The sequence below is a fragment of the Frieseomelitta varia genome, unplaced genomic scaffold (assembly GCF_011392965.1).
Source record: "Frieseomelitta varia isolate USP_RPSP 00005682 unplaced genomic scaffold, Fvar_1.2 scaffold_240, whole genome shotgun sequence".
NCBI classification, from domain to species: domain Eukaryota; kingdom Metazoa; phylum Arthropoda; class Insecta; order Hymenoptera; family Apidae; genus Frieseomelitta; species Frieseomelitta varia.
The window spans coordinates 156778-168489 of NW_025109969.1; the positions used below are offsets into that span (position 1 = coordinate 156778).

General features: G+C 34.4%; 1 protein-coding gene across 6 annotated transcripts in view; it reads left to right on the forward strand.

Moving 5' to 3' along the window:
- The window catches only part of LOC122527954 (calcium-activated potassium channel slowpoke), a 137288-nt gene that overhangs the window by 49215 nt on the left and 76361 nt on the right, over nucleotides 1–11712 (forward strand). For all 6 annotated transcript variants that reach the window (XM_043652575.1, XM_043652578.1, XM_043652579.1 and 3 more), the window contains exon 6: nucleotides 3676–3767. In XM_043652575.1, the coding sequence (XP_043508510.1) occupies nucleotides 3676–3767 (92 nt within the window). The remainder of the gene's footprint in view (nucleotides 1–3675; nucleotides 3768–11712) is intronic.

The window sequence follows — 11712 nt, forward strand, 5'->3', positions numbered from 1 at the left end:
TTTTTTTTGTTGAGTTTCACTCGTGAATCAGAGCGCGAAACTCGACGTGATTTTTTTCTAATCACGCAGAAATATCTCACGTCTACTGTACTTCACTGTAATCTTAACAGTCTGTTGGACAGTTTATATAGCAGTGTCTTTGGTTGCTTGACGCGTTTGACGAGTTCTGCCTGACTTTGCGTGAGTTTTTTTCCACCTACTTGCGACTATCGAGGTTGCTAACAGAGTTTCGACCAGTGCTAACCAACAAAGTCAGACTCAACAGACTTGAATGTTCACAGTGGTTCGTCGATTCTTTTTTAACGAATAGATGATCACGCAATTAGCGACAGCGATCGAACCGCAAGTATGACGTAGAGCGCTGCCCTCTGCAATTAACCTCTTGCGCTGGAATGTTGTAAAAATTGTAATATTTCCTCAGTTTTTAACTATAGTTAACTATAATTCAAGTTGGAAAAAAGTAGGCAAAACAAACGACAAAATTTGTTGTTACCTCTCAATCGTCTTCTATCCACTGATGTCCTCCCTACGAGGATTCAGAAGGAAAGGTCGCTCGTTACGGTCCGCAATCAGTCGCCAGCGCAAGTGGTTGAAAACTGGCTGGCCGAGAATTGCAACGCGGCATCTCGCGTTTGACAATTTCCATGCAAATTCTCTCGCAACCCCTGATTTGCAAACGCAGGGATCTTGCCATGCTGTGCTTTTACATTTGCATGAAGGACGACAATCCGTTATCCCTGCTTACGTTGTGTATCGATACTGTTCGAAATAGAGTGCTCAACCAGCTTTTCCCTCCCCCACGGAATTTCTGTTTTCTCCTGCTTGACAGTTTAACAACGTGATCTCCGATCTTCTCTCTCTCTCTCTCTCTCTCTCTCTCTCTCTCTCTCTCTTTCTGTCTCTCGATTTCTTGACTGTTTTAGTGCCATACAGCGCGATCGCGCCGTTCAATTTACAAGATGGCGCTTGGCGTTTCGATTGTAGCGCCATGTCCTCGTATCATTCTTTTCAGTGAAGTCTAAACCATAACTAACAATAACTGTGTAAAATATGTCTGTTTTGATTTACAGATAAATACAGGGTGGGTCAAAAGTTTACAGTTTCTGTTTTGTCTTTACGCGAGGAGAAACTTTACGAAAGAAATGTGAAAGAAGTTTTCGGAATTTTAATGAACTTAATTAACCTTAATTAATAATTCTAATTAGGAATTAATTATAAATTAATAAAATTTTTTTAGCAGGAAGTTATTTTTGGCCCACCCTATATACGTAGTTGTGACAAAGAAGCATGGGACTATCCAACACGGTTAATTTTTTAGCCTTCAAACTGGCACTAAAACGGTTAAGTTCAGCGAGTTGATGTTCGAGCATGCGCGATTTTTGTTTACAAAATCTGTTTTTTGTTTTTCTTTTTTTTTTTTTTCTTTATCTGTACCTGAAGTATCGCTTCCTCTGTAAATCAACCATCTCTCCTGTACATATCACAAATTTCTCTCTATATTCTTCTATCTGTATTTATTCGCACGCATGTATTTACACGTATCATACGTTACACACAGGGTGACTCTTACGAAGCGACTAATTGGCTAACTTTTTCCAAAATGAAAAAAAATCGTTCGAACGAAAGATATTTTGCTTTTTTTCCCCCCGTATCTCTTTGGAGAAGGTTCAGTCGAATTTTACAAGAATCACCCTGTGTAGCAGATATATCAAACAGAGTGTTAAAAAAGTATTGTTAATGATTGCTTATGAAACTGTTGAGACACGAATATTACGGCGAGCAATGAAATGAAATTCAGTAGCAGTTCAGAAGAAAAATTGGCTCTTGCGGAAGAAAAGTTCAAGTAGTTTTACCTTCAATTTCGTACTTTAATCTCCTTCAGAAATCTCGCGTGCTTTCACATATACAAATCGATTTAAAACGTTGAATTAAAATCTAAATCTCAATTTCAATGTAACGACGATTAAATTTAATTCACTGTAAACGATTCAGGCGTGATTTAGTACTTGTCTTTTTCAATGCTCTGTGCAGAAAATATTTGTATATTTACGACCACGCGCCGTGGTTGTGAAATAAACTCCTCGCAGTTGCGACCGCCTGTCAACACCTCTTTCTTACAGATGAATCTACGTGCACACTGTCTCAATTCCATTCGTCTTATTCGCGTGATACTACGTCTGTATCGGCGGCGCTACAACGAAGATCTGTACCCTACAGATTTATGCGCGAAGTTTGTTCGTTCGAGCATCGAAGAATCGTCGTCAGAGCTGTTAGAAGGGGGATCGACTTTGCTTCGAACGAATTGTTTGAGTAAAACTGTGAGAAAAGAATATCAGTGACTAGTCGAAAGAAGAAAATCGAAAATCCTCAAAATTCAAATTGTGATTAATCGAATTATAATATTGCAATCGAATTCAAATTATAATCGTCGTACTCTTCAGAGGCGAGAACTCGAAGATCGACAAAATTAATTATAATTTATATAATTATTAATAATATTTAAAATATTATAGTAATATTTATTATTAATAATATTTAAAATATCATAGTAATATTTATTATTAATAATATTTAAGATATTATAGTAATATTATAATAATTAAATAATTACTTTAATATTTAATTAATTATTTTTATATAAATAATTATTAAAATATTTATATAATTATTGATAATATTTAGAATATTTTTAAATAATTAAATAATTATTAAAATATTTATATAATTATTAATAATATTTAAAATATTTTTAGATAATTATTAAAATATTTATATAGTTATTGATAATGTTTAAAATATTTTAAAATAATTAAAGAATTATTAAAATATTTATACAATTGTTAATAATATTTAGAATATTTTTAAATAATTAAATAATTATTAAAATGTTTCTATAATTATTAATAATATTCAAAATATTTTTAAATAATTAAATAACTATTAAAATATTTATATAATTATTAATAATATTCAAAATATCTTTAGATAATTAAATAACTATTAAAATATTTATATAACTATTAATAATATTTAAAATATCTTTAGATAATTAAATAACTATTAAAATATTTATATAATTACTAATAAAATTAATTAACGCTCGCGGGATGTTTGGTCGATCAAATCGAACTCGCTTAAATCGAACATCTTCTTTGCCTCTGATCAGAACAGAGTAGAAACGCGCGCAAAGTCGAGTTCCCCGATCGAGAAGTAAAGTCGTAGCGCAGGTTAACGAGAGCGTGCAGAGTGTGTGCACTTCTTCGCTGATCCGGAATTCTCGCCGTAGCTGGGGATACGAGCGCGAGAAGTATGAAATAAACTGGTCGGGATTTTTCACTGGAGAGAAGAACAATGAGAGGCGCGCGCACATGAAGTAGGAAAACGCAGATCGTTGCCCCTGAACCGCATTCACCTATCCGTTCCTTTCCTTTCTCTCTTTCTCTTTTTCTCTCTCTCTATCTCTCTTTCTTTTCCAAAATCCTCTCTCTTTCTCTCTCTCTCTTTCTCTCGTTCTGCTGCGACCACGTAATCCGAGGATCCAGCGAACGTGTACATATATTTGGCGAATGCCGGTATACCTGCTGTACATTGTGCAACATCATACATAGACGACCCAGTTTGTTTGTAACGGTTCGTAGTGGCATAGCGTTTTCCAGTTATGATTTCTATTTGCAGGCAATTTTTGCTAGTAGCATACCTGAGATAATAGAGCTCGTAGGCAGTAGGTCCAAGTACAGCGGCGAGTACAAGCGGGAACACGGAAAGAGGTATTATTATATAATTACGTCCTTCAATCCTACGTCTTTTTTGTCTATTAACATTCTTATTTATTTTTTTCTTCTTCTTTTTTTTTTCCCTACTTTCAGTATGTATTATATATTTATGTACATATATATTATATACTATATAATACCTGATTAATCTTCTCATGCTGTATGTACACACATTTTACACACGTTCCTTTTTTTTTCTTTTTGTATATATATATCTCTCTTTATATCTCTCAAGTTGTAACTCGCGTGGTCCAGTTGCGCTACACTACCTCACTATCTCAAGTTGCACCACGGTGGTGGTGGAAAGTTGGGAAAATAAGGGACGAGACCAGACTGAAATGATTGTTGCAATTCTGACGATTCTGAAAATTATAATTTCGATATTTTTGTTTCGAAGCTTGTTTGGTGGAAATCTGCAAATTTTTCTAACTTCTGTCGTTGTGTCATATATATATTTTTGCTTCAAACACTATATATTTATATAATCTAATATATATATTACAATATTTATATTTATAGATATAATAATATTATTAATATATTATTAATACATTATATTATACAATATATTATTAATACAATAATATTTATAATATTATAATATTTTATAATATTATATTATTATATTATTTATTATATTATTTATATTTATATTACACTATATATTTATATAGTCTATATATATTTTAATAAGTCTAGTATATTTTATCTACATTATTATATAATTATTATCTATATTTTATCTATCTCATATTTAAAATTTATTTTATAATTTATATGTTTTATTTATATTTTATTTATCTCATTTTTATCTATCTCATTATATAAAAAATTTATATTTATTTATCTACCTCATTATATATTTTATATTTTATCTATTTCAATATATAAATTATATTTTATATAATTATATTTTATCTCATTATATAAAAAATATATATTTTTTTACATAATATATATTTTATCTAAAGTCTTGTGAAGACTACAGACAATATATATTGCATATAAATATTTGTAAATATTTGTAATATCAATTTCGTGGTTAATTTTATCACAATCTTCACAGCTGATTATTTATTACGTTCGAGGCAAAAATAGTTCAAAAAAGGTGCAGATCTATCGCGAGCACACGTCCCACGAAACATTTAAAAATCTCTCACGGACAGAATTGGTGAAATAATCGACGAACATACATCGATATTGAGGTATTGAGGTACGTTTGTAGCATTATTGCAAGCACGACGACTACAACAACAATCAAACTAGTCAAAGCGAAAGGAACGAAGAGTGGCGAGAAGCTCGTTATAGCTGACGCGATTACACGCGGACTTTGACGTTTCAGAAATGTCGCGTTTCTAAACGTGGTATCGCTCTCCGCGTCCCCTTTTCTTTTCAACTGAACCAAGTTATTCCAATGATCACGGTGAAAGATCCAATAGCGCTTCACGATGCTGAGAAACGTATGCTAAAAATTAAACGCGCACCGCTTGACGAGTTTGAGAATGTTTTGAATGTTAATAAGAAACTGACGACGACAATAATAATTAATAATCTCGTGTGTTACAAAAATTATTTCAATTTATATTTATTTATAAATTATTTAAATTATATAAATTCATAAATTATTATTTAATTTATATTTATTTATAAATTATTTTAATTTATAATTATCATAATTATTATACTAGAATTATTATAATTTTATATATAATTATTATATAAAATTATTATAATTTACTATGTGTAAACAATATATGTTATAACAACATATGTTATTATAATTATGTAATTATGTATTACGAGAATTATTGGAAATTATAGGGAATTTTCGAAAGTTGAATCCATTCTCCATTATTTTGAAATTATCTTGTCAGAGGTGATAACTAACGCATGAACAAAATTCTCTGAAGCGAGTTACTTTCATTTGTACGAAAGTGTTTGAAAAAATAAAAACAGATCTCGACATTTTTCGTCTACATCGAATTGGCTCAGCTAACAGTGAATCTTATTTTCAATGATTAAAACGTAACATTGACGTTCAATTAGATAAGTTGTTGGTTTTTTCAAAATTTTGGAAAAGAATCTTTTAACTTACGTTATAATTTAAAATATACGGAAACATTTCAAGCAGAAAGAACCTAACTTTCTATTTAAGAGATTAAACTAATCGCAAGAAAGATTTAATGTCACTAACAAAGTTCAAAGCCCTTAATTGAACATGTAGCAAAAATCTCCATGTAAATTGTCTCAACAAAACTTTCGACTGATTAAAATAATCCTGGATGAGAGGATGAGAGAAACGAATATAAAAACACACAAGATTGTAAGTCATAGTCACAATGTAATCCACAATTGTTAAGATCTTTCACCGTGCAATAGATACAGTGAATCAAAAAAGTATTCGCACGCTCGGTTTTCTTGGCGATGTCTTGATGAAAGCAAAAATCTGTTTCCATAAATGGACTCCACTATATTCACAATAATTTACAATTTGCAACAACGAGTTGTACAACAATACACAGAAATATAAAAATTCGAGAGTCAAAAAGACATTACACTCGCAATTCCAGTGCTGGTAATCTGCATTTAATTTAAATTACATAATTAAATAAAGTTTTATAAAATTAAAAATTAACAATATTATTTATAGTTTAAAGTAATGAAAATGAATTTTTATAAAAAGTATATAAGTAAAATTTATTTTGTGCCTTTTGTATCAGAATTAATTAATTAATTTATTTTAATAATTTTAATAATCTCGAAAGTAAATGATCTAAATATATATATATATATATAATTATTTTTGTGGAATAAAAAAAATAAATATATATTTATAAATTAAATTTATCTAGTTATTTTTTAAAATAAATTTATTAGAAAAATTATGAAATATCCTATTTTTTCCAAGTTGCCTTTAATCTCGTGCCACGCACGTCGAGAATTTTTTCGTCCCAAATTGCCACATTTTCTCAGTTTTAAATATATTTAAATGTAACCGAGGCAAAACAAATGACAAGTCTATAGTTTCGTAACAATCAAATTTCTATCCAGTGATGTCATACCGACGAGTTCAAAAGGAAAAGAAAGCGACGAATTATTGTATACGGTTCGGTCACTCGTTATGGTCCGCAATCAGTTGCCAGCCCGCTAAAAAAATATTTTGCACTCCGTTCAAACAGATTTTTACAGACAAGATGAGTACCTTCTCAAATTTTTACGTTACCTGCAATTATTATCGTACGACTCATTGTTGGAAACACGCAGTAAACTATAATAAATTTATGGAGACAAATTTTGTTTCTCGCAGAAACGAACGTTGCAAGAGAGCAAGGTGTGTGTGCCAACACTTTTCTCGATCCGTTTTGGTGGTTGAAACCGAGGGATCTGTTGCTGGCGCACCGATTTGCCAAGAGAAGCGCGAAAATTTTCTTTTCAATCGGTTCTCCGTAACAATGTTCATCGATAGCTTGCTCGAGCACTTGGCAAGTTGGTGTACCACAACTGTATTCGCATCTCATTTGTTCGCGTTCTCGTCCCGGTTTCTTTTTTTTTTCTTTTTGTTATTTACGATCTTGTTAGCGCGAAATAAAAGAAAGAGCTCCGTTCGAAAATAAATTGGAGGAGATACGAAGTTGCTCGCGCGCAACGTTCCTCGAATTTTCCACGGCGTTTGATCTGTTTTTACGAGAGTAACACACACACACACACACACACACGTACACACACCTTTTGCCAAGATTGCACGGTTTGCCACTTTAGTCTGCTACCTCTCTAACATCAACGTACATGAACATTGGAGAACATCGCTTGTTAGTGTTAGAATCAGGCACACGTAACCTAACCCAGTCGAGACAATACACCACAGTTTTTTTTTTTTTTTTTTTTTTTTTTTTACGTTGGTGACCGGATTATGCTTGACCAACGTCACTTACATCCTGTTACTTTTCACATCTATTTCTCGTTCCCCCCCTCCCCTTTTTTTTGGTTTTTCACGATCTTGTCAGCGTGTCAACAAGTGGGATTGACTTAACACAATTAGTTAGTTAGTGGATTGTTTATTAATCAATCATCTAGGAATTGTCTAATCTTTTATTACCAAGATTTGTTCATCAAGATACTCTACGTAGGTAGAAAGAAATGTCGCTCGTTGACGTTGCAATTTCTACAAGTTTCGCGCACTCTGTAAAGGGACTTTTCGTTAAAATTAGAGTTTCGATCAAAACGTCTTGTTTCTTTGGAAAAAAAAAAAAGAAAAAAATTTCGTACATCTGATGTCTACGTTATTTTTTTACTTACAGGTACTTTTAAAATAGTTTTCGCTAGTTTCACTGTGATGTTCGATGAAATTTTAGGTCAATGGAAGCAGTCATATTGCAGAGTGTGCAAAGATTTGTTTGAAAATTGCAATGTTAACACTAGAACCACCGGCGATGAAATTTCCATCAGAGATATTAAAGTAAAAAAAAAAGAAAAAAAGAAAAAAAGAAGAAAGACAAATAAAATACACAAGCACATGATTTAAATGATTATTTCACGAAAAATCATTTAAACTTTTGGTTTCTTAAAAACACGCTGTTTCACATCTTACATGGAATATCCGAATAAAAATTAAAAATCGGTCTATTATGGTAGTTCTAGCGTTGAGCCAGTGAGCGACAATTATCGACCTGTATCACTTGCATCGTACCTCCTTCGTCTCTCTTTTTTTCTTCTTCTTCACTATCTCTTTCTCACGCAAACCGGTACATCTCGCAATTGATGTAAGACGTTGCGTTTCGCCCATTTTGATTCACATACATTCGTCAAGAAATAGCCGCGATGGATTCGCCGATTGAATTTAATTTAATTAAACCTGTCTGAAAGTTTAATTTAATCGAACCTGTCGATGCTAAAAATACCACACGACTCAAACACTCCTCTGTATATCTCCATACACGGTGAAACTGCGCACAACGTACACACGTAAAACGTTCGTTCCAGTTTTCGTTTATTTTCCACCCCCGTGTTCCTTTATATAGGGCGTAGTGCCATTATGTTTTTATTCACGTACCGAGCACTCTTGACGACAGACGATGTCATCTTGCTGAAAACGTGTTGGTCGTTTCACAACGCAATTGTGCTCCACACCTGCGGTTGTAAGTTGTCCACATCACACGCTACAATAGAGCCTGCATGCCAGTTAATTGAAGTTTGAAAATTTTTATGAAGCTTCGCGGCGACGTTTGTTACTCTCTCTCTCTCTCTCTCTCTCTCTCTCTTAATGAGGGAATAGGGAGGGAATACACGTCGTTATCGTTGACAATTACTATACTAGCGATAGAGCGATAGAGTCGAAGGATCATCGCACTGTGACCAAAACCAAATATATTACGAGAAACTAACGACACTGTATTTTTCACAGAGTATAGTGAATTTATTACTGATTCTTTTGGGAAGGGGAAAAAATATACAGGGGCCGTCGGTGAAGTCTCTTTACAGTTTCAAAAATTTATTACAAATGAGAAGACAGATTAGTGGAAATTGTTACAAAATGAGACGTATATATTCAAGTTTTTTCTGCCTCGTTTAATATACACCTCTATATGGGCACCATTAGATGCAGGTACTCGATTTCCTGCCATGTTCGCTGTAGCGTGCCCTCATCAATGGTGGCAATGTGTCATCAGTGACCCTCTGCTTTAGATTAGTCATGTCTCGTATCTTTGTTCGATACGCGATACACAATGTGAAAACCTAGGGATCAGAAAACCCATCCATGTGACTAGGGAACTTCAGCGAGATAGTCCAAAGGTGAATGTCTGGTGTGGGATCAAGTGCAATCGAGTCATTGGTCCGTTTTTTCTTCGACGAGACGTCAATTACTGCAAACGTTTACCTTGATCCCTTGACTGAATACGTGGCACCACAACTACATGACCTTCAACCAATCATCATTTTCCAGCAAGATGCTGCACCACCACATTGGGGACTGCACGCTCGTGAGTTCCTAAATGAAACATTTCCAGACCGGTGAATTGGAAGGGGTGGCCCAATTCCCTGGCCACCTGGTTCACCAGGTATCCCCTCGACTTCTTTCTATTATAGGGTTATGTTAAAGATATCGTGTATCGAACAAAGATATGGGACATCAATCTAAAACAGGAGGATCACTGATGCCATCGCCACCATTGATGAGGATATGCTGCAACATGGCAAGAAATCGTGTACCGTTTTGATGTGCTTCGTGCAACCAATGGTGCCCATATAGAGGTGTATTAAATGAGACAGGAAAAAACTTAAATATATACTTCTCATTTTGTAACAATTTCCACATATCTGTCTTTTCATTTGCCTTTGTAATAAATTTTTGAAATTGTAAAGAGACTTTATGGACACCCTGTAGTACCACGATACTGTTTTGCGTGCACCTTTGGATTCTTTTCATGACTGTTACATGATTTTTCTGATTTGTGTGAGACTGTTGTTGATTTACTCATCTTGGGTGATGCAGTCGAAGATATCGTCATTTTCTTCTACATTGTGTTTGTACACGCAAGAGCAAGAGACGAAAGAATTTAGAATGGACGAATGTGTCTGTGTTAGGCCACGTTCTCGATTCGAGAGATGATTTTGTGAGAGGAGATCCGTTCGCACAAGTACTCATTGATATAAATGTTCGTCTCTTCCGAAATTTTTATCCTCCGTGGAAGCGAGCTTGTGAATTATCGATCGTCACTGTTACTTGTACGTTACATTTCATATTTCAGCTACTTGTTTGTTTCATCGCTGACAATGTGCCACGTGTGTACGACATTTATTCCATCGTTTCAGTAATTATCCTTTCTTCGTGCGAACGAAGACTCAAACTTGCGTTTTCACAGTGTACGATTTTTATCGCAAGAACCACCAAACAACAAGATCAAAATATACAATGTCTGCAATTGTGAAACGCGTGTCTACATTTCGCGAAACGATACTTTACGATACTCTCACGTTTCGTTTGCTGCATAGCTTGCTACTACAAGCTGTTATTGATAAAAATGTTGCGTCGTCGGATCACGATCGTCGGATCGAGCCAGATTTCGATTTGACACCAGTAACTACTCGCTCAGCCTCTGTCGAATTAATCTATCTCTCGCGAAGAAGAACGAAAGCCATCAGGTTTAACAAACACACGTCCCCCCGCCGCGTTCTTAAAATAATTATCGATCTCTACGCGATGGCGCGTTGAAACTCGCAATGGCGTTCAACCAACCGGCGATTAATCTTTCACCTTCGCAATTGATACTCGAGTTGATTAATTTTTTTTTTTTTTTTTTTTAATATCACACCGTGAATGGACACACGCTCGTTTGAAGCGTGTCGGGTGACTGTTTGAACAAGTCCTGAGACCGCTCCTACTACTCGCGGCTGAAAGCGACAGAAATTCCTCGATTGAAACGTCAGTCTGAGACGAACGAAACGAACAAAAAAGTAACCCGAAACAAGGAAACAGCTCCGAATGAAACAGTTAGAAACAGATCCATTGAGTCGCCGAGAATCCCTGACTTTTGTCACATTCAGATTGCTGTTCACCAGATCTGACGCGTTCTCGGAAGTTCAAGCGACGCGACGTAGCTTCGTAGAAAGTATCGAGACGAGGATCACCTTCGCGGAAAATAACGATTGAGCAGAGAGTGAAGCGTTGCGAGCGTGTAATATCGTCTTCGGCGTTCTGAAGAGGCGTTGCGCGCGTACATACCGACGAAAATCTAACGAACAAATCCAAAAAAAAAAAAAAAAGAAAAAAGAAAGTAACGAAAGAAAACCGAAGAATCCATCAAAAACGCGGATATAAATCTATGTACCGCGTATGTAGTGGAAAGTACAAGTTACCAAAGTGCAGATGCAGACGCAAGACGCGGATGCAAATGCAACGAGAGAATGTTAAGAAATTAAGAAAACAAAACAAAACAAAAAA